The sequence below is a fragment of the Siphateles boraxobius genome, unplaced genomic scaffold, assembly GCF_051911475.1.
Source record: "Siphateles boraxobius isolate OS27281-9 unplaced genomic scaffold, OSU_SipBor_1 246, whole genome shotgun sequence".
NCBI classification, from domain to species: Eukaryota; Metazoa; Chordata; class Actinopteri; order Cypriniformes; family Leuciscidae; genus Siphateles; species Siphateles boraxobius.
The window spans coordinates 357,501-382,500 of record NW_027508862.1 but is presented as its reverse complement, the minus strand read 5'-3'; the positions used below and the strand labels follow the sequence as shown (position 1 = coordinate 382,500).

The following is a 25,000-nucleotide window of genomic DNA, read 5'->3' as shown; positions in this document are numbered from 1 at the left end:
AACTCTGTTTCTCCTGTTTGCACGTCAGCGCTGTTTGATCCGTTAATAACGGAGAAATTGTAATTTTCTCACTAGATCTCGCAGCGATGTTATTACTTCAGTGGCAAATTCCAATGCTTTCTTTACTGGATCTCTCAGCGCTGTGTAGTGACATTAGGCGCGTTTCCATTACAGATATGCGCAAAACTTTTTTTTCTTTTTCTAAATGTCGACAAAAAACGATTGCGAAATGACGGCGTTTCCATTAGCAGATGTTATGCAACTAAAACGTAATTTTTTCCTCTCGCGATAAGTCATTCCAGAAATCATGTTGGGTTACGTATATCCCAGTCACTGCACTGGCCATTATTATTAACATTTCTTTGAGGTTTAGAATCCAGTATTCCTGTAATTATTTTATCTTTTAACACACCGCGTCAGGTGACTTCCACGTCAGGTGACTGTTAATGCAAAAAAACTGTTTCCATTGCAGTTTTGCGAAATATATCTTTTTTCAAATTGCCTGAAAAACCTCCTCATGCGAGCGTAAAAACTTTTTTGCGATAAATGGGAGTTTTTGCGAAATTGATGCGTTTCCATTAAGCGCATTTTCAATTCACAATTTTAATTTGCGCAATTTGAAGGGTGATGGAAACGCGGCTAGTGTTGCTTGATCGAGATCACGCTCCATTGGTCCAAACTGATAAACGGTCCGTGAAGCACAAAATAATGAGGAGCGCAGCTTCGTTCCGCTTTCATTGCGCTTGCCATTTAGTAGTGGGAAGTTCGGATCATTTTACTGACTCTTTGAATCTCGTTCAGCAAAATTAACGAATCTTTTTTCGAGTCATTTCAGCAGAATATAATTAAAATGTCATGTTAAATAGCCAACACATCTAGTACTTACGAAAATGTTGAGTACATTTGAAAAAATAAACTATAGGCCTAATGTAGCTCCGCCCCTTTTCAGCGCTTTCGCTCCTTGTCTTCTGTCTTCCGGTCTGTATTTTATTTCACAGCAATCCTGCGTATTTATGAATGAACGGCTCGTTTTTAAATCTTCCCGGTCTACTGACATTTGTTAAGACATCTGCTCTAAACATTACAAGCCTCATGATAACTTCCGTTAACTTTACATTAAGTAAATCCACTTCAAAAGCTAAGTACTCCTGGACAGCGATGCCATGGAAATATACAGAGCGTCCGCAAAAACTCTGTTATATGTAAATTCTATGTTTTCTCTATTTTTGGGTTCCATTTTAATAGTTTAATTACATTTGAATAATCAAGGCATGTCATTCGAGCTCATAAAATGTTAGCTATTTCATAATTTATTAAACTTTTTACAGTAATACTGGCCTATAACCCCCCCTAATTTCTGGAGTTATGATTTCATACAAATTTATCAAAACCGATGGTGATCAAATGAAGTTTTAAAACATTAATAATTTAATTAATATTTTAAAAAAGAATTAAATTAATACTAGTACCACCAATACTAAGAATAAAATTATTAAACTGTAATTTTTAAAGGGATGCCCTAATATTTGTTCTGTGTTATAATTTGAACAGTAAACCCTTTTTGCAGCATTTGGTTTGCCAAAATATAATTGCTACATTTTCATTTGAGAGGTAAATTGTGCTGTACAGTTGTAATATATTTCTGTCATAATTTCTTCAAGTTAAACCGAACTTTTATTTTGGCGATATGTGTGTGTTTTATGAAATGAAATAGTGAAATGCTGCTAAAGTGACTCAGATCAGCTCTGGACATGAAGTTCATGTCATCATGTGCTCATATAGTGAGACTTCAGGTTTTAAAAGCAGTCTTTAATATTCACAATCATGAGTCCATATTGCCATTCGATTAAGTGTACATCCCTACTTTTGATTCATTCATCCAAAAAGGGCCAAATTCAGTGTCAGTTATGCTTTAAATTCAGTTTTTATGACTGAATTCTGCAATGATTTTGGCCCTCAGATGATCGATGTTCTCCAAAGAGTCTTAATGATCGTTGTTCTTGGTGTGTGTGTGTGTGTGTGTAGCGCGTCTGTTCCAGCACCGGCGGCTCAGGTGGTTCAGCAGGTTCTGGCTACGGTGGAGGCCAATAAAGTGAGTCTAATAAATCTTATACACTACAGTTAGAACTCAAGGAAACATCGACTGCTTTGTAAAAAGACCGACCCCTAATGTGTGTCGTTTGGTGTATCCGGTGTTTTCACTTCCACAGAGTTCCTTTCAGGCTGCGTTAAAGGTCCAGTCGCCGGCCCAGAACACATCTTCCAGTTTTGTGTTCGGTAGGTGTGAGTTCCCATTCGCTCAAATGTTTTTACTGCCACTTTTGATCCATTTCACATTCACCCTTCCCTCGGGTCATTTTGACACGGAAAATTATCAGACTTGAACCACGAATACACAACAACAACAAAAATGATGGATTCGAGGAGTTTTGTGGTTGAAATTTAAAAAAAAGTAACAAATCCTTCAATTCTTCAAATTTGAACCCGTCTGGAATGAGGTGGAATGCGTCAGTACACATAGAAAAATACTAAAAATGCTCCAAATTCAAACTAAAAGTGCTAAAACTTTATCAAAAGATTATTTTATCATGTCTACATGTTTATCTGAATGCACACTGAAGTGAACTGGCTTTAGGACCCAGCGGAACAGCTCATTTACTCCATACAGAGATATAACGCCATCTCGAGTCGTGAAATATCATGATATATTATTTATTTCCCACAAGAGGTCAAAGACACCCAATGTGAGACATTTTGAATTAAAAGGGTTATGGATGAAATTGTGAGTTATTTTAAATTTAATTTGAAAGTAAATTAAGTTCCTCACGTTTTATTTATTTATTATTTATTGATCAAATCTGGTCATTTAAAGGTAAATAAAATAACAAAAAAATCTCCCAAAAATATTATCAAAATGAAATAAAATAAGCTTTGTGGACAAAAAAAATATTAAGTATAATTTTAGGGCTTCGGGTCATTTTGACTGAAAGATTTGTTACAGAACGCGAGGGAAGGATGAGGGTTTAATGCATCCTTACTGAATAAAAGTAATATTATAATATAATATATATATATTGAGCTGGTGTGTGTGGTACAGGTGGAGCAGCAAAACCTGATGCAGGAGCTTCTTCATCGGTCAGTGAGAAGAGCTCGAAGGGCTTCTCGTTTTCTGCACCGTGAGTTATTAAACATAATTACAACTACCTCTATATACACTACCATTGCTAAGATTTTTTTATGTTTTTTTAAGTCTCTTCTGCTCACCAAGGCTGCATTTATTTGAATAAAAATTCAACGAAACTGTAATATTATTAAATATTATGACAATTTAAAATTACGGTTTGCTATTTTAATATATTTTAAAATGTAATTTTGTTCCTGTGATCAAAGATGGATTTTCAGCATCATTACTCCAGTCTTCAGTGTCACATGATCCTTCAGATATCAGTATAATATGAGGATTTGATGCTCAAAAAACATTCATTATTATTATCAATATTGAAAACATTTGTGTAAAAAACAATTCAGGATTCTTTTATGAAGTTCAAAAGAACAGCATTTATTTGAAATAAAATCTTTTGTAACATTATAAATGTCTTTACTGTAAGTTAACTTTTGATCAATTTAATTCCTCCTTGTTGAATAAAAGTATTGATTTATTTTAATATATATTCACATAGAAAACAGCTGATTTACACTGGAATAATATTTCACAATATTACTGTTATTTTATTTTTTTATTTGTTAATCAAATAAATGCAGCTTTGGTGAGCAGAGGAGACTTCTTTAAAAAACATTAAAAATCTTCTCAATCCAAAACTTTTGACTGGTAGTGTATGTCTGCCTGATTGTTATTGATTGAGTCTTGCCTGAAGTGACTCCACATTTCAGTGTCTCTTCAGCAACTCTTCTGATGTCATGTCTAATGTCTTTATATTTGATTATATGTAAATATAAGACTCATATTTTGCTGTTTCACAGGGCAGCCGGGTTCAGTTTCACATCTCAATCCCCGGACGCCAACAGCACTCCTCAAGGTATCGTCTCCATATGTGTCTCGTCTCGTTTAGAGATGCAAACATTTGATTTTTACGCATTACTTGTAACTAGCCTATTTTCAGTAGCATTTCAATGGCCAGGAGTCTGAATCTGCAGAAATCGCAGCATAATGTACATCAGTGTTTCTCAACTTTAGCAATCCTCCAAATGGCCTCAAGATGACTTAAAGTCCCCTGTAGTCAATCATTTTATCCCTTAAAACTCATCTTTAATCACCAAAGTTACATATTTAACTGTTTTTCCTTGAAAAAAAGTCTTCGAGTCTTAAAATATCTTGAATGTAACTCGACACCCTCGCCTCATTTAGTATGCGCGGTTCTATGAATATGCAAATGAGCCCCGCCTCCACTCACTCACTCACTCACTCAGAGATCCACTCGTTGACGATCACACGTTGATCTGATTGGTTACAAGGTAGATTGTGACGTCAGAAACACCAGCGATTTCAAAGCGTGTTTTTGAGACTGTCTTTGGTTCACTGCATTTTAAGGAGAAAATACTCAGCAATGCTGTCGACTTATGAATTTACACATGGTTTGTCTTAAAGCATATTAAAAACACCACATAGACACATAAACAACATTAAAAACTTGATTTTCACCACAGGGGGACTTTAATGTTAAAAGAATTAATGCGAGTTTGAATATTGTGCATATACTTTATAGCTGTTCTGAGACCGAGAATAGAGAATTCACTTCAGATCTTTAAAAAAATAAATTAAAGGAAACATGAACGTTCAAATTTCCAACTCAAGGTGTAAAAAAGGTGTATTCTGTGACAAATAGTTTGTCACTTCTATGGTTGTAAAAATACATCGTTATATCGCGACATAAAAATGGGACGATATGAAACGTTGATGTAAATGATATGACTCGCGATATAGAGTTAGTTTTATCCACTTACTGTATTTATAAAGTATAATTCCACATAGTTTATCTTAAAACATCACATAAACATATAAGCAACATTTAAATGCTTCATTTTCACCACGGGTGGGCTTTAAAATAGACAAATCAAGCATTGAAAATAAGCTAAAACAACTATAAATCAGATTGATTTTAACTTTCTGCAGATTCTCTCATTGGCCAGTTAGCCATGCCGCCTTAGTAAATTTCCTTTCTTTTTCTTCTAATCCTGCAACAGCAAAGAGTTCTGGCCCGCCGGGCAAGTTCTCCTTCGCTAGCACCGGATCAAAGATGCCATTTGGCCCCGGTGGATCCGAGGAGCCTTTTTCCTTCACCCCAAAACTGGCTCCTCCTGCCCCGAGCGCGAGCTCCTCGACCCCGCCTCCAGAGACTCCTAAACTCCCTCACGCTCCCAAAGCCCAGGGAGAAACTCTCGGCTGCTTCTCCGGCTTGAGAGTCGGCCAAAGCGAAGAGCTCAAGGATGGCTCCAAAATAGGTTTCAGCTTCGGACCCCCTGGCAACGGATCCACGGGATTCACATTCAATTCCACGCAAATCAAGCCTGCAGAAACTGGAAGTACAACAGCAGAATTAGAAAGCGCCACAACAGAAGCTACAAAAATGATTACGCCACAAGTTCTCAGCACGCCTACGCCCACCGTTAAACCACAAGAAGGAGCGGCTCCCTCAATAAAACCAACTTTTACGATTCCCTCAACGACTTTTTCAGCGGACGCCACATCTTTCGGCAGCCTTCTTCGCGCACCTCTACAAGAGCCAACTCCTCCAACTAACTCCCTCCCGACGACGACGACTTCACCCGAGTTGGCTAAAGAAGAAGCTAAAGAACCGCCCAGTACTAAACCGCTAAGTGCGCCAGTCGTATCGGTCACTGAAGCAACGCCTCCCATCATTACAGAAACCATTACAGCAACTTCCAATAAGCCTCCAACTCCTCCAACTGTGGAGGTCTCGCCCGCACCTCCTCCATCAGTTACTCCACCATCCGACCCGCCGACGGCTACATCCGAGCCTCCTTTAGCAGAGCCGCTCTCTAGTCCCGCTCTTGAGGCTGCTAGCGTCACTTCGATAGCCACTCCTGCTTCCCAAGAGACCCCAGCAACTTCAACTTCTGACAAACCAGGCTCAATCTTTGGGACTGACGCTCAAACCGTCAGTTTCTCCACAGTCGTCACTACTTCGGCTTCATCCACCTCATCCACAGCCATCACCACTAGCGCAGCTCCTACTTTCGGACAAGCTCCCGCCGCTCCGAGTACAGCGTTCGGATCCACCACGTTTGGCAGCAGTTCAACCTCTGGCTTTGGCAAACTAGCGTTCGGACAGAGTCCTGCTGGTTTCGGCCAGTCTCCCGCCTCCGGCTCTGCTAGCAACTTCAGTTTTGGTCAAGCGGCGTTTAGCGCAAACTCTGGGTTTGGGCCGCCGGCTACGACCTCCACCACGGCGACGGCCACCGGCGGAGGAGCAGGGATGTTTGGAGCCGCTAGCGCTAACAGTGCTAGTTCCTTCTCCTTCGCATCTGGCACTGGCACCGGCTCCGCAGCAGACACTGGATCTGGATCTGGAACTGGACTCTTTTCCCAAAGCAGCGCTCCTGGTTTCGGACAGCCCAGCGCAGGCTTTGGCCAGGGATCCATGTTCGGGAGCAACACCACCACGGCGTCCTCTGGGTTCGGTTTTGGACAACCATCAGGTGGGTTTTCACAAATCACAGGGTAGTTTGTTCCGACAAGATCGAGTAGGATGTAGGGTCGGGAATCGAAAATACTTGATCAGGAATCGGATACTTGTTATAAAATTTAAATTCCGATTCCTCTTATCTATTCCTATGTGAGCATTTCAATATGACTTTAAATAAGTCGAGCTTGAGACGAGCCGTACGCGGTTTTCTGTTCTGTGCACACATCTGAAATGTGTGTAGTTAATGTGATTTTTAAATCATCTGTGTTTGTGTGTATCAGTATATTGGATCCGTGCAGCTCTTAAAGTGACAGCACTAAAATACAGAAAATTCACTCGTTCTTCACTGAATAACTTTTGTAACTATATTTGTAATTATATTTTATTTATAAAGTGCAGTGTTATTTGACATTTTGATTTCCAGTTTCTGAACCTGAAAATCTTAAAACACTGTTTATTTCAATCGTATCTTTGTTCAATTGTATCTTTTGTTGCGATTTGGTCATTTTTTGTTTGTTCTTTAATAACCGAGTGTTTATTGTCTTTAATAATGCTTGAAATTTATATTAGTTCGGCTAGTTGTTCTTCTATGGTGTTTTTAAGGCCACAGGCAAACGTTCCTTAAGTGTTCTTTAGCCTGTTGATTTTTGATCATGATATTCAGCTACAATTAAATATTTTGCAATAAGACTAAATGTGAATATCCACGCTATTTTTTACCTTATCGGAATCGATCAGAAGAATCGAAATCGTTAAAATTGAAACTATACCCAACCCTAGTCTTTCCTGAGTTGATCCACTTTAATTGATTTGGATTTTGAGATTTGATTGCCTGACAGAACACTGGCCTTTAACGCTCCCTCTCTCAGTCTGACTGGGTTAGTAATGCTGGAAAAATGGCAAGCGTCAATAATTCACATCAGAACATAATATGCAGTCTAAGGTAAACCGTACTATCACATTTCCATAATTTCAGTCAGCACATTCTTTAGAGTTTAATGTGGCCCAACCACGCAGAACATAAACAGCTGTGAATGTGGCGGTCAGGGGTCAGTGACTCAGCTGTTTATAAGGTGGGCCGTCACAGGAACTCATAGGAATGGAAGTAATCCTGGCCTGAAGACACACCCGAGACTGATGCACATTCCCTGAATCACATCCACTGACCCATAACTACACTACAACACTGAATCAGCCCTGTAAACAACAACAATCTAACGTATCTCCAGCGCTAACATTGCTTTCTGTCTTATAAAGTACGATATGAGGAAGCACAAACAATTTCAGACATTTTTGCGACTAAGTTTGACCGATTAGTAGTCAAACGAATGCCTGTGGTTTAAAAACACCATAGAAAACAACTATCCTAACTAATATACACTTCAAGCATTATTAAAGACCAGTAAACACTTAAAAAAAGAACAAATTAAACTGAACAATGATGCGATTGAAATTACAGTTTCTGAACCTGAAAATCTTAAACTGTTTATCAAATGTAAAATAACTCTGCAGTTTATAAATAAAATATAATTACAAATATAGTTATAAAAGTTATTCAGTGAAGAACGAGTGAATTTTCTGTGTTTTGTTGTGTGATTAGTGTTATTATAGAGACGGCAGGAATATTAGTACCGTCACTTTAAGAGCTGCACGGATCTAATATACTGATACACACGAACACAGAAACAGAGTCTCTCGCGCTTCAATGGTTTAAACTCATGTTAAAATGCTCACAATCCATTTTTTTTAATTTTATAACAAGTATCCGATTCCTGACCTCAAGTATTAGATTCCAGAACTGGAATCACTTCTCGATTCCCAACCCTATTAATGACTTAAATGAATGCATTCATTGCGACTCGATCCACAAATGCACATCTTCCTTGTTGCATGCACTAATACAAAAGAAAATAGTATTTACGAACAGATCTTTTTGTACAAATTTCACAGAAACGCATCTGGTTGTGGATAGCGAGATACATTTGCAGCGTTTATGTTCAGTGATAATTGTGCATGCATTTGCTTATAATCCCATGCTGAAGAGTAAACACACTCAGAGTTGGTGTCTGTATGTTTGATCTCTTCATGTGTTTGAATCAGGGTTCGGCAGCTCCAGCTCCAGCTCGTCTGTGTTCGGACAGCAGCCCGGCGTCTTCGGACAGGTACAGTTCTTACACACACACACACACACACAGCAGTTCACAACGACTGTTCGAGCCTCAGATGCAGTTTCATCCGCATGAGCTGAACTTTCAGAGAGGCTTCTGAAGCCAGATGAGCTGAAGGACTGCTTTGAGGAACCCCATATTTCCATTTTTGGAGGCAAATTTCAGGTTTTTACTCTTGGTTTGCCATCACCGCAAGCCAGTGAGACCCAAAAACCTGTTAAAAACCATTCAAATACAGCAGTAATCCACAAGAGGCCGGTTTTACCAAAGTCACTGGATGGAAAGTCTAAAAACCCTTAACTAAAGCAATATGATGAAAGACACAGACGTTCAATGATTCAGATTAAACCGTTCGGGAAGTTCGGATCATTTTACTGACTCATACTGAGTCTTTTTGTTTCATTAAAGCTACAATATGTAAGAATTTTGCATTACAATATCCCATAATCTCAAGGCCAGTGTTATATATTTTGTTAAGTTGATTACTTACAATATCCCAAATGTTTCCAACTATTTTTAAATCATGAGAAAATTGCGATTTTAACCCAGGAAACGGGGCGTTACAGCAGGGGGAGCTGGGAGTCGCCAGTCAATTGCGTCATATCCGAGTTACCCTCAGTTTCCACTCGTAATGCGTGGAGTCCTTGACAAATGCGGAAGTTGTAGTTGTAGCGTCTATCAAGCTACAAACGTTAGCTTGTTTCGTGCAGTCGTTACGGAACACAGTTATTCTTTACCGATTGCAGCTGGTTCTGTCGACAAAGCATGCTTAATTTTATATTTTCCAAATGTAGCATTCGTTAATAGTTATGTTTACGTAAGGGAAGTATTATTGCTTTAGATTTGTGTTTAGTTTATTGACATTGTTTATCACGTCTGATGTTTATGGCCATGTAAATAAATATAGCATGTGTTATACATAAAGATTAATCAGTATTTTGGCAAATGATGTGGATATGTTCGAATGTACTTTTACAACAATTGTTTAGAACACGTAAAACTGCACAGCGTTATCACAATAATGAATTCGACATACAGTAACATCTATGATAACCGATTTAGTATTAAACCTTACTTTTATTGCGGTTAATTCATTTTAATGAAATAAAAGTGTGATGAGGTTCAAGAGTCATGAAGGAAGTAGACGGGTCAGCGTGACTGGGACTCGTACTTTATTAAAATAAAACAAACAAACAAAAGTCGCACACAACGCGCATTCACCGTGGCAACCGCGACGGCACAAAACAGTTCAAAAATGAGAGCTCGGATCCACCGGTTTTCTTTCTCTGCGTCAAATTTTCTCTCCAGTCTCTCTCTCGTTCCAGCGCGCGGCTTATAAGCGGTCTCTCCACGCCGATCACTGCAATAAGACTCAGGTGTTCGTCATTTGCACTTGACCTACTTCCCGCTCGTCTCTTCTCTCTCCCATTACAGACCGCGCTGAACCACGCCACCCTCGCCACAAAAAGCATTTCATTATAAAAAAAAATTAACCTCATCCATGAATATGATTTTTCGATTCCCGTCTGACTGATTTACATCCACGGTGGGGTTTAAAACGACAGTTCCCATCATTCCATGCTCCTTCACATCGTCATCAAGCTACGCCGTTGTTGTTGTTGTTTGGAATGTAGCGCCCTCTAGCGGCAAACAACTCTTGCATATTGTACCTTTAAGTGGCTTTAAATGTTATACTTTTAACTGCAAAATTCCCCAAGCACATCCACATACGCAATCTTGATCATATTCTCATTTAAGAAATCATTATAATGCAGTCAAAAATCATTTTCAGGGTTACAAAATCCACATATCCATATGATATCCATAGTTGTACAGTCGATCTCAAAGCTCTTTCCCGTTTTAGATGCGTTTAGTGTGTTTCTCGAGGCATTTACACTGAAAACGAATGCTGTCGTCAGTGTTTCTGCCACTCGTAGTGTGCGTGACCGTAACGAGGGTTTTTTTCTCTATTGTCACAGATTGAGGTTTTGGTTATTTTCGCTTTTTTTCGCCTTTGTCGTCATTGGCTTGTCTTGCTTAGTTGGGGACACTAAATCTAACATTTAATTTAATATTCAACAATATTATTGATCTCCTGCATTGACAGCATTATATGAGAACTGAGCTGAGCTGGACGATGACTTCACGGTTTCTTCCAGTGCGGCTATATATATATATATATATATATATATATATAAATAAAGTAAATTAATAACTTTTTTACAGCAGAAAAGAACATCACTGAAGTTACTTAAGCTGGACTGTGACGCTATTTTCTTCTGGAAACAAACTTTGTTGCATTATTTTCCTGTTATCTCTGTAAAGCTGCTTTGAAACACTGTGTTGTAAAAAGCGCTGTGTAATATTAAATGTGACTTGACTTGACATCCTTCATTATGTTATATTATATTAATATATAAACCTATTATATAAAAGCTTGTTTTAGTAAAATTTGTTTTAGAAGAAATTAATACTTACGCATTAAATTTATCAAATGTGACATTTAAGACATTTTATATTGTTACAAATGATTTCTATTTCAGATAATCTATTTCAAATTTCTGTTTCACTTTCTTTTCATCAAAGAATCCTTAAAAAAATAAAATGTCTCACAGTCTCCACAAAATATACGAAGCAACACTGCGTCCCTTTAATGGGATCGTCAATGCAAAAATGATTTATGATTTTCTCAGCCTCTATAATAGTTCCTGGGCGTTTGTGTGTGAAGTATCTGAAGTGTGTGTGTGATCTGGTTCTGTGCTCAGGCTCAGTCCGGCGCTGGTCTGTTCGGCTCGAGTGCTGGAAACACTTCCTCGGGATCGGGATTTTTCAGCGGTCTCGGAGGAAAACCCAGTGAAGACGCCGCCAACAAGAACCCGTTCGGAGCGCCGGCCGCAGGAGCCTTCGGCCAGCAGAATAATACCGGTATGAATGCACTCTTCCCAGGGTTATTACAGTCGAAGTTAAAGTATATAGTATAAGTATGTATATATATATATATGGCATAAGTATGTTTTTCAGTCTGGTTCTCATGAGAGCCTCTGGAGATCCGGGTTGGTGCTCACATTACACATAGTGTGACCCATTAAATATAACTATAAAATTCAAATAATAATAGTATTACTGCATTTTATTCAGTGGGTTTTAAAAAAAATAACAATATTTATAATTTTATATTTAAAAAAAAACACTAAATAAAATGCAGTAATACTTTTATTAATTATTTGAAGGCACACTTTTTATTTTGATCACACTTTATTTATTAAAGTGTGATAATACTATGTATTATTTTGTAAAAATGCAATTATTTTATAGCACACTTTAAAATAAAATACAATCCTAATTTACATTTTCATTTATTCATTTTTTTAACCTTTTTTTTAATAAGAATTCCCACAATTTCCAAACCTAAAATCAGCAAGCTTTTATTTTGGTGGGTTGCCAGGTAATAAGCACTTTTGTGCTGGTTTTAGCCCTGGTTTTAGCCCTGGTTTTAGCCCTGGGTTTGGGCCTGGGTTTGGGCCTGGGTTTAGCCCTGGGTTTGGGCCTGGGTTTAGCCCTGGTTTTAGCCCTGGGTTTGGGCCTGGGTTTAGCCCTGGGTTTGGGCCTGGGTTTGGGCCTGGGTTTAGCCCTGGTTTTAGCCCTGGTTTTAGCCCTGGTTTTAGCCCTGGGTTTAGCCCTGGGTTTAGCCCTGGGTTTAGGCCCTGGATTTAGCCCTGGCACATTTTGCTCTGAAACGGCAGATTTATGCATTCAGTTCAAATGTAAATCTTATACAGTATTACAGTGTCGATCTAAAACGGGGCTTGTTCGTTAACAGCCGTCAACCATATTGGTCCACAAATGAGCAGTCTGAACTTATTTACCCAGCGCACTTTTTATTTTAGTCGCGATGCGCACCACTTATGTGCTTTCCTAGAACTATTATGTTATATTATGCACTATAGAAACATAATTATGTATTTCTGCTCAGCAACACTGGATATAAACCATACGCTAATAGCTTTTCATTACGGTCTACTTTCTATGTATAACAGTTCTGTCTAATAACGTACTACACAGGATTGTAAGACAGATCGTGAACTAATGTACAGGAGAATGTGAGCTCAGCGCCGTCAAAATAAAAGTCCCGACAGCTCGCACTAGTCCTCTGGGAAACTCCCTGGTGGCTCGTTGCTGTAACTCTCCGGTGCGAATCGTGTGTGAGCGATGGGTGTGTGTCTGCAGTGATGCTGAGGCTGTGGTGTGTGTTGTGGCTGTGTCTCAGGTTCTGCTAGCCTGTTTGGGAACAGCGGAGCGAAGGCCTTCAGCTTCTCCAACAACTCGTTCGGGGAACAGAAGCCCAGCGGGTCCTTCAGCACCGGAGCCGGATCTGTGGCGGCACAGGGCTTCGGCTCCTTCAGTACACCCACCAAACCAGGTCAGACACACACACACACACACACCACGTGATGATGCTCACGTCATGTCATAATTACTGTAGTTGCATAATAACGTTGTTACATAATTACAACATGACATTATCATTATTAATCTTTTTTCATTTTATTGTTATTTTATTATATTTATTTATATTTTTATTTGTTCAGCTCTTATTATTATTATTATTATATTTCTATTTTAATTATGTTTATATTATTTTATTATTATTATTATTATTGTTTGATCATGAAGATCAGTTAATCACAATTGACTTTCACAATCAGCTTGACTCTTTTCTGCAAACGGCAAGCTTTACATTAATGTCACCAAACCATGTCAGACACACACACACACACACACACCACATGAGGAATATATGGTGTGTTCATGCCATGTCATAATTAACCGTAATTTCGAGATGACAACACGTGACGTTCTACTCAGAGCTGGACTGAGAATTACACGCTTGTGTGGTAAAACTATCAACTCCTAAATAAATCTGTAGCTTCATGTAGTACAAGAAAATCTCAGAAAATTCCCTGTTTACAAGTAATTATGAGATTTATGAGGACTTGAACACTTTTTACAAGCTGGAATCTTGTAATTACAAGATGGTGTGAGCGTTCATGTTGTAACTACAATATTCCAGCTTGTAAAAAGTGTTCAAACTGTAACGCAAGTGACCACTTGATCATTTTAATGCTTACGATTATTTTATTAATATTGTTTTTTATTTTATTATATATTTTTGATATTTGTTTTGTATTTTTTATCTTTTATTGTAAGTAATTATCATTCTTATAATATCTTTTTTATAAATATATAGAATGTGCATAATTATTATGCAAGTTGATTTTGATCTTCCTTTTTTTTCCAAGCTCAATTGACCAATTCCAAACCACATCAATCTTAATAACTTCTATTAATTTAGTATTTAATAATTTATAAGTGATGTATAATTGCTAACGAAGGCTGGAAGTGAAAAACGTCTTATATTCAGGTGCGCATCATTATTAAGCAGGTTTTCTTTTATTTATTAGTATTAATCATTATTAAATCCCTTTTTAGGCCGCATTTATGCACACCTGAATATAAGACATTTTTCACTTCTAGCCTTCGTTAGCAATTATACATCACTTATAAATGATTAAATACTAAATATAAAGATTGATGTGGTTAGGAATTGGTAAATTGTCCTTGAAAAGAAAAGAAAATCAACTTGCATAATTATTATGCACTTACTGTATTTATCATATTATTGCATGATTGTAAATATCATTGTTTTTAATTTATATTTTAATTTTTATATTTTATTATTATTTAGTTGTATTTATTATTTTTGAATTATTACAAGATTATTAATATTTTTTTTATTTTGTTTTTGTATTTGTATCTTTTATTGTTGTTATTGGTCCCGTACGGTTCGGTTCTTGAAGTTAGACGACGAGTAGAGTCAGTCACACGCGCGGTAATATAACGCTGTTCGCTAACTGCTGAAACATTCACATGCATGACATTGTGACTAATCCTCAGATCCAATCAAGTCTCTCTGTGTCTGTGAAGGTGTGTCCCATACAGACGTGTGGCGCGTAAAATACGGGGAAAACCAACAGTGGCGTCAAATCACGCGCCAATTTAGCGTGTTTTTTATTATGGTTGTTGTTTGCTCACTTTGCTGAGGAGGTTCGTGTGTGAGTCAAATCTGCACAGATTTAGCGCAAATACTCGTGAGTCATCATGATATATTAAATACAGCGCATTGCACAGAATCTGCTCATATCTGGCGTTCTTGAAATAACACTACAAATAACAGCGCTTGTTCATTTGCATTGAAACAATAGTGAAGATTAAAAAGCATTTGGTGAACAGAAAAGACATTGTTATTGTCCAACATCCTAAATTTGTTTGATGTTCTGTGTGCTGTATTGATCTGTCCACATAAACACATGTTTGGTGAAGAGGATAAAAGAGGAAGAGGAGATGCTGGATGACTGGAGTTTGTTTGAATAAGAAATTAATGTATGAAATCCAAATGTGATAATATGGTAACACTTTACAATAAGGTTCATTAGTTAACATTAATGTATTAACTAACATGAACTAACAATGAGCAATACATTTGTTACAGTATGTATTAATGTTAGTTAATAAAAATCCAGCTGTTCATTGTTTGTTCATGTTAGTTCACAGTACATTAACTAATGTTCACAAATACAACCTTTGATTTTAATAATGTCTTTCTCCACTGACGTTCTGATTTATTCAAATTGCGTTACGTATAAGTAAATGTTGAAATTAAAATAAACTTAGATTAATAAATTATTAACAGTATTATTCATTCTTAGTTCATGTTAACTAAGATAGTTGACTAATGTTAACTAATGAACCTTATTATAAAGTTTACGATAATATTAGAGAAAAAGTTAATTTCAAACCCTTGTTTTAGCCCTTTTGTCTTCATGTATAAAGGTCTGGTCTCACAGACATAACTTTGCATTAAGATTATTTGAAGGACAGCAAGTTTTATTTTTCATTATTCTTTTTATTTTCTACTTTTTAACACAAGATGCTTTTCAGTTTTGTAGCTAATTGTGAACAAATACATTTTGTTTTTTATCAGCCCTGCAAAAAAAAAATATGACTTCTGCAAGAGTGCATTCTGGTTACTGCTTATAGGGGATATATCATGAAAATCTGACTTTTGTGTGTAATCGTGTGTTAGGCTGCGTTCACACTTAATGCTCAATTCAGATTTTTTGAAAAAATTTGCTTTTTTTGCAAGGCCATTCACATTTTCAATGAAATGCAACCTTTTATGATCTCCTGTGTGAACGTGAAATGACCCAGAAGTGACCCGCATGAGCAGAAGAATACTCAACGGTCAACGACGTCACTTGTTGTTTGTGGAAGTAGCTAAACATGGATGTCAACAGTGGAGCTCGTTTAGCAATATTAAAGTTATTTTCCCAACAGAGCCAGCACAATTACGATCTTCTCATTCCCGCCTACTTCAACGCAGAATTATGACGTTTGTCGCATATTAATGACGTACGTGTCGGATACATGTGACCTGGCCGTTCAGATTGAAGTCGCATTTCAAAAGATCGCATACATATCGGATTTGGACCACATACCCAAGTGGCCTGGGTCGCATTTGAAAAGATCGGATCTGTGTCGTTCAGACTGTCATGAAAAGATCAGATACAGGTCGCATAGGGGCAAAAAAATCGGATTTGGGTCGTTTCAGCCTGCAGTGTGAACGTAGCCTACGTGCTATAATCGGGTGCTTCTACCGACTCAGAAAACGTGAAAAGTGAAACTCAGTAACTTTGTTCTGGTGAGTCTTTCTCTGCAAGCATGTCAAAAAATAAGCCGATCAGATTTCGCTCCTTCTGACGTATGAAGAGGATCTTATTATAATATTAATCTGCACGTTTACACACACGACAAGCGCCAACAGTGAGCAGTTCTAACGCACCGGCAGAAGATCCAGCAAAGCCTGAAACTGTTCTGTCGTTGAGCACAGACGAGCACTGAACACTATTGACCAGAACATGTCACCGCTGTCTTATAAACACCTCAGGAACTGTGGACACTTGTGTAGAAGTTCAACATGATGATGAGATGATCAATGTAACTCCACAACAACTACATAAATGTCTCCACTAACATTCAGAAACTCTTGCTGAGTCTCTCCGTAAGGCTGCACTCGCTACTGGTTATTCTGGGATTCTGGATGAGTGAGATTGGCTTGTTTTGTTATTGCCGGAGTTTCTGAAGCTCGTGTAAAGACTCCGCCCTCTTCTGAACGGAGGCGGAGCTGCAGCTCATTTGCATTTAAAGGGACATGCACAAAAACAGAGCGTTTTTGCTCTCACACAAAAAGGGGCAAATTTGACAAGCTATAATAAATGATCTGGTATTTTGAGCTGAAGTTTCACACATACATTCTGGGGACACCATAGATTTATATTACATTATATATTACATGAAAAGGGGCATAATATGTCACATTTAATACACTAAAGGAGGCTGTACTGTAGCAACTAGGGGACTAAATGCCGCTAGGTGGAACAAACTTTGATTTGCATTACTGTCTGTTCAAAAGAAAAGAAAAGAAGCCTAACATTGTGCATTTGTTCCTTTAGTTGAGTTAAACTTTAGTTAAAAGTGAGAATTGGACCCTAATATAGTTGCTTATTAGCATGCATATTACTAGTATACTGGCTGTTTATTAATGCCTTATTCTGCATTAACATATTCTACATCCCTTAATCCACTCAATACCTAACTAACTATTAATAAGCAGTAATTAGAGATTTATTGAGGCAAAAGCCATAGTTAATAGTGAGAATTGGATCCTAAACTGAAGTGTGACCATTTTTCCTATTGTACCAAAATTGTACTGAACCTTGACTTCGGTGTACCATTACACCTCTATTCAAATTATATTGATATTATTATACGATTATCAACATTGTATTAATCATATTTTATTATCTTTTATTGTCTTTATTTTATTTTAATTATATTATTTTATATTATTATTTTGTTTGTCTTTTTTCTTTTATTATCGTTAACATTCTTGCTATTTTTTTATTATAATTATATTTATTATAATTTTTATTATTATATTACTAACAGGAGACTACAGTCTACAACGCTGTATCTGTGGCTGGACAAAGATAACATCACATCATGGTCTAAGGGTCCACCAGGGCATCATGAAATGCCTGGGAAACCGCTAGCGAGGGGCCTAGCATTGCATTCATACCGTTTTGTTGCTGTTGGCATTTTTGTGTAGTATGTACAGTTGCGATCGAAATAATTCAACCCCCATTGCAAAAAAAGTTTTATTGGCAAAATTAACAGACTACACTTTTTGCAATGATCAAATCAAACAAAAGTAATTGAAATAGCTCAACACAAAAAGTGGTTTCCCGAAATTCAACTGAAAATGCAACTTATAATGCATTCTGCAGTCTCAAAAGTATTCAACCCCTTCATGGCAAGCATCTTTAGTACTGAGTAGAACAGCCTTTTGCTGTTATGAGCTGCTGAAACGACATGTATAACCAGACACAAGCTTTTGGCTGTTTCTGAGCCGTTCCTCATGAGCAATGGCCTCCAGTTCAGGAATATTCTTGTTTGCAACCGCCGCCTTCAAAACCCACCAGAGATTTTCTATGCGGTTCAAGTCAGGTGACTGATCCCACAATTTGAGGTATGCTTGGGATCATTGTCCTGTTGGATGGTCCAAGCTTTATCTTCCTCACGTTTCCTCTTAGGATTTCCTGATGGGCAATGATGGCAACGGGCACTGAGGTTTCAGCTTGAACAGTAAGGCTTGTACTAAACGCATGCCATAACTCAAAGACTACTCCACTACTGACCCAAAAGCTCAAGAAAAATGCTCAAAATCATATAAATAAGCCACATAAGTTTTGAGATTCAGTTTTGTGGAGCGATGAAACAAAACTGGAACTTTTCCGGCCCTTTAAGTACGAGCCTTAAAGGGGTGGTAAAATGCCCTTTTCACAAGATGTAAAATAAATCTCTGATGTCCCCAGACTGTGTGTGTACCCCTCAGATATTTTTATATAGCATGTTAAAGTTGTCACTTTTTGAGGGTTAGCAAAAAGCACAGTTTTGTGCCTGGCCCTTTAAATGCAAATGAGCTGCCTCCGAGGGCGGGGTTTCAAGAGCTATTGTGTGTTAGCAGCTGCGATTACCTCACACAGACACACTAAAATGACAGAAACTGTTCTGCCTTTAATGTTAAAACAGAGTCGGACAAAGATGGAGAGACTCAAGAAGAAGTGACAACATGTAGAATGCAACAGGATGTCTCTGAATGGTTAGTTGATGAATTTATGTTACTGATGTGGAGTTAACTATCTTCAATTAGCATATTCTGTCATAATCTATAAATCGCTCGTATAGGAACTGTTGTGAGATGCACACAGAGCGACTTTTTATTGCATGTGAAAAGGATGCTAAAGTTTGAGCTGACTCAATGTACTCTTATACAACAACTTTTCCTCTTCTCAACATGGACTGCGTTTTTCGGGGGCGGGGCTTATGTACATTTTAGGGTTGCTGATGTCACTAACCCGGGAGGAATGTCGTCTAGTCCCAACCAGCCGTTTGTTGTAGTCCTTTTCTTTAAAAGCAAATATCTCCCTTTGCTTTGAACTTTGAGCGTTGTAACTTTGCAGATGTTGTTTATGCTCAAACAGTAACATTACACACTAGCTAAAGTTAGAAAAGTGAAATCGTGTTTTACCACCCCTTTAAAGTCTTTGCACACCGAGTACGAAATTTTCGAATGCGCTTTTTCGTATTCGTGATTCGGTGGCTCTGAAATGTCCAAACAGTCACCATTCAAAATGCTTGCTACGTATGCGAAAAACGCAGAAAATGTATTAATTTTTTTAAGACGGACAAAGGTTTCGGAGGGAGTATGTAAAGGTGCTTGCACACTGAGTCCGAAATTTTCGTACGTTAAAAAAGAAATATGACCTCACGATATCAGTCACGCTTACACACTGCCTTCGAAACTGTCGTCCGTCATAAAAAAATGCGGATCGGGTTCGATTGTCTGCATTTTGAATGGTGACTGTTTTGACAATTCAGAGCCACCAAATCACGGATACAAAAAAAACGCATTCGAAATTTTCGTACTCGGTGTGCAAAGACCTTAAGGCTTGTACTTAAAGGGCCGAAATGTTCCAGTTTTGTTTCTTCGACTCCACAGAACTGAATCTCAAAACTTATGTGGCTCATTTATATGATTTTGAGCACTTTCTTTACCTTTACTGTTCAAGCTGAAACCTCAGAGCCTGTTGCCATCAAGTTTTGCTGCAGGTCTTTTGCAGTCATTCGAGGGTTTTTATGATCACGCCTCCTCAGAAATCTGGTTTCAGCTGTTGATAACTTCCTTTTTCTGTGTAACCACTGTTCCTTTAACTCTGAACTTGCAAACTCTGCTTCCAACAGTGTCTCTAGGAACATTTAGTTCCTTCGCTATCTTTATTTTTGAATTCTGTTCCTTGTATTTGAAGGGCGACGATATCGTCTCTTAACCTTTCTATTCTATCTAAGGGATTCTATTCAGGGGTATGAATAATTTTGAGACTGCGGAAGTCAATAAGGTACATTGCAAACAGCTGAAAGTCTGTAAATTTTGACTATAAATCTGATTTGCAATGAGGGTTGAATAATTTAGATTAAAACTGTATATTTATGTGTATTTTGTGCAATATTATACGTGCTTCTCCTGGTGCAGTCTGTGAAAACAAATTTTCTCTTTTGGGGACAATAAAGAATGAATTTGAATCTGAATCTGACCACTACTTTCTTAGAGGTAGGGCAAATCAGTTGAGTGAAGCCCAGTGGCACCACAGGGTATCAGGGAACACAAATAAAACTCAACCAGATACAAATCTATCCTCAAGGTGCGTTCACATTACAAGTGAGTTCGCCACAAGTGAACAAGCGACTTCGCCTATTGGTTGCCTAGTATTGTTTGTGAGTGACATTCACAATTGTTCCTCCATGTTTTAGAACAAATCAGTTTTCTTGTCGCTACAAACCAACATTTTGGAAGGAAAAGTCGGTAACATAATAAGGTGCATTAGTTAACATGATCTAATAATGAACAATAGTTCTACAGCATTTATTAATCTTGGTTAATATTAATTTCAATATTTACTAATACGTTATTCAAATCAAAGGTTGTATTTGTTAACATTGTTCATATTAGTTTACAATGCATAAACTAAACAATGAACAGCTTTATTTTTAATAATTAACATTAACAAAGATTAATAAATACTGTAACAAATGTATTCCTCATTGTTAGTTCATGCTAATACATTAACTAATGCTAACTAATTAACCTCATTGTAAGTGTTACCGAAAAGTCTAAATATAGATGGAATCTGTACTTAAAATGCATAATATTGAAGTCGAACGAGAAACGGCGAGTGCTCTTTGCAATCGCGGATATTTAACTGCAGCAAACGGGCAAATGCCGGCCTATCCGAGTTCACGAAACCATTCAGACTCGGAGTCAGCATGACGAGTGCCACCGTATGCACACAGAGCCATATCATACGTTATAGGACCGTTTCTGACTGCTTAAATGAGCTTCATACATCTTGCCTCGGTCAGAATATATATTGCCCTGCGCACGTGTATATATTCAAACTCTATACCTATAGATTAAACGCGTACATATGTGCACGCTGTCACCGTTTTTGAAGATTACGCGGAGATGATAACGTTTTTTTAAAGAAAATTTAAACTTTTTCAAGGTTTGCGTTCTCGAGCACCAAACACTGTTGTCTGCAAATAAACGGCCAGAACGCATTAAAGGTTTGTGTTTTCGGTTAGAACGATGTCTTGTTAGCGGCCGCTAAGTTAATAACTAATGATCTTTACAGCGGAAGTGAATCAATCAAAACTAACTTTATCTGGACAATAACTTTATTCTAGATCTGCTGTAAAGCCTAAACAATCTCTTTTACTGTAATCTCCTATTATCACTGTAAAGCTGCTGTGAAACAGTGTGTATTGTTAAAGCGCTGTGTAAATGAAGGAGTTGGCACTGAAGAGTGACGGATCACGTGACTCCACTGACTTCACTCCTATTGGTTGTCGCTCCCAAAAGTCGCTCTTCATTTGCATAGAGTTAAACAGTCTGTTTACTAGGGGCAGTCATGGCCTAATGGTAACGGAGTTGGACTGGTGACCCAAAGGTTGCTGGTTCGATTTCAGTACCGGCAGGAATATGACTGAGGTGTCCTTGAGCAAGGCACCTAACCCCCAATCGCTCCCCAGGCGCCACTCAAGGCTGCCCGCTGCTCCGGGTGTGTGTATCCATGTTTGCAGTGTGTGTGTGTTCACTACTCACTACTCTGCTCCTAATGTGTGTGCACTTCCTTGGAATTTGACCTCTGCATTTAACCCATCCAAGTATGGGCTACCATACTTGGCCATCACGTTTCACTTTCACTACTAGAGCGTCATTGGGCACGCCCCATCCGGTCGCCAACGGTTACTGTCACTCATGTCGCTGGAAATCGCCCGCTTTCCATTGAAATGAATGGGATCTTGTCGCTTATAGTGTGAACGCAGCTTTCTTTTATTATATGACCTCAGAGTCCATCCAGCCACAGCCTGCAGACACTCCCTCCAGAAAAACACGATTATGCGATCGCATAATTCAATGCATAATCAGCCAAAGTCTGCATTTTTTTCAAATACGCCACATTTTTGCCGCATAAATTGCCGATTTCCGCGCAAAATATGCGGGGCTGGCATGATTTCATAATCCCCGCATTTTCGTTGCAAAAAAGTCACATGTATCTTAGCAGAAAGTTAAAAAATGTTGCGTTTACTTCACACACGAGCAGCAGTTTCCCTGTTGCCATGGGAACGTTATGAAGTGACGTAATTACGCGACGTGAAACATCGAAAAGCTGTAAAACGGTAAGCACACATTTTATTTTTTATATTTTGTTAATTTTTACAGAAGTTGTCGCATATTCCTTTTGTAAAGCTGCAGAACTTGTTTGACTCATCAATGCTCTGTAAGTTTGAGCCGTGTGTTTATTAATGTCTGAAATAAAACAAGATGGGATTTAAATATTCCAGCACTTTCTATGATGTGTTAAGCTTGCTTATCATAGGAAGTATTAAGAAATGACTCTTTGCATTAAGGCAGTGGCCTAGTGAGAACAGGGGAATCACTTTTTTCCTCTTTTTCATCAAACCGCAGTTTTTGCAAGTTCCCGCAATTTCATCGCATAAAATTGCATAAATATCCGCATATTCCATCGCATTTGTTAAGAAAACGTGCCGCATAATCAAGGATTTTTGCCCGCAACAATCACAAAAAAACTCAGTTTTTCTGGAATGACTGGAGAAAGAAACACGTATGGAAGAAAACCTCCGATGCTCTGCCGCAAACCGGCCTCGTCCAGCTCGTAAAGGTCAGATGTTGAAAGAAAGCTAGAAAGGATGGGTAAGCTTATTTACTATAATATCATTTAATTTAATTTTGGTAACACTTTAACTAATGCTAACTAATTAACCTTATTGTAATGTATTAACTAACATGAACTAACAATGAGCAATACATTTGTTACAGTATTTATTAATCTTTGTTAATGTTAGTTAATAAAAACAGCTGTTTGTTCATGTTAGTACATTAACTAATTTTAACAAATACAAACTTTGATTTTAATTATGTATTAGTAAATGTTGAAATTACTATTATCTAAAATTAATAAATGCTGTAGAAGTATTGTTCATTCTTAGTTCATGTTAACTAATGAACCTTATTGTAAAGTGTTACCTTAATTATATAATATAATTATATATATATATATATAATATATATAATTATAATAACTTTAATTATGGAGCGGATAGATTTGGGGTGAAAAGCAAGAGTCCAGGAACCATCAGCCCAGCTCAAGTTGAGGAGACAGCAAGAGATTGAAAGACTTGTGTAAGAAAGGGTAAGTCTGAGGAAGCGGAGTAAGGAGGCTGCGGTAGAATGTACATTTTCAGAAGAAAATGTGAAGTGGTGCTTGCAGTGGCAAAACTCGCCACTTGGTTGCTAGGCTGTGGTACATGATTGCATACGAGTAAAAAAACATGTCTGTACGATGTTCTGGTGCTGAGATATAGCTTATTCATGTTGTTCAGGTGGTTGCTAGGGTTTGCTGGGTGGTTGCTAGGTGGTTGCTATGGTGTTCTGGGTGGTTGCTATGGTGTTGCTAAGGGGTTTGCGAGGGTGTTCTGGGTGGTTGCTATGGTGTTGCTAGGCGGTTGCTAGGGTATTATGGGTGGTTGCTATGGTGTTCTGGGGGTTACTATGGTGTTGCTATGCAGTTGCTAGGGTGTTCTGGGTGGTTGCTATGGTGTTGCTAAGTGGTTGCTAGGGTATTTTGGGTGGTTTCTAGGCAGTTCCTAGGGTATTCTGTGTGGTTTCTAGGCAGTTGCTAGGGTGTTCTGGCTGTTTGCTATGGTGTTGCTAAGCGGTTGCTAGGGTATTTTGGGTGGTTGCTAGGGCGTTTCTGAGCAGGAAGGAGGCTGCGGTACACAACCGATGATGTGTCGTATGGTGCAGAGACCCACCGGAGGAGTCTGTGGTAGTGCTGAATCATTAGTGGTGGAAACATCTAGTCCTAGTAAACACTTCTTATAGTCTCTGTTTTTGATTATTAAGATCAGTTTGTCTTTCACAATCAGCTCTTTTTTATTATTATATGATTATTAATATTATTAGTTTATTATATTTATTTTATTTTTGTTATTTTTTAGCTTTTATTATTATTATTATTATTTTATTATGATTATATTTATATGTTATTTATTATATGATTATTATTATTATTTTTATTAACATTATTCATTTTTATTATCTTTTATTGTTGTTTATTATTTTTATTAAATGATTATTATATTTAATTTATTTGTTATTATTTTTATTAATATTATTCATTTTTATTATCTTTTATTGTTGTTTATTATTTTTATTAAATGATTATTATTATATTTAATTTATTTGTTTGTTATCTTTTAGCTTTATTGTTATTATAAATATTATTTTACTTTTTATTTTATATTTATATGATTATATTTATATTATTTTATTTATTTGTTATGATTATATATATGTATATATATTATTCTTTTAAAAAAAACATTTTTTATTGTATTATCTTTTGT

General features: G+C 37.4%; 1 protein-coding gene across 1 annotated transcript in view; it reads left to right on the top strand.

The window, feature by feature from the left end:
• Positions 1-25,000, top strand: part of LOC143749417 (nuclear pore complex protein Nup214-like) — a gene marked incomplete at its 5' end in the record, with an annotated part of 91,947 nt that overhangs the window by 54,592 nt on the left and 12,355 nt on the right. The window contains 8 exons of the mRNA XM_077241906.1: positions 2,026-2,092; positions 2,211-2,277; positions 3,098-3,176; positions 3,982-4,037; positions 5,203-6,678; positions 8,766-8,827; positions 11,599-11,758; positions 13,101-13,253. Of these exons, the coding sequence (XP_077098021.1) occupies positions 2,026-2,092; positions 2,211-2,277; positions 3,098-3,176; positions 3,982-4,037; positions 5,203-6,678; positions 8,766-8,827; positions 11,599-11,758; positions 13,101-13,253 (2,120 nt within the window). The remainder of the gene's footprint in view (positions 1-2,025; positions 2,093-2,210; positions 2,278-3,097; positions 3,177-3,981; positions 4,038-5,202; positions 6,679-8,765; positions 8,828-11,598; positions 11,759-13,100; positions 13,254-25,000) is intronic.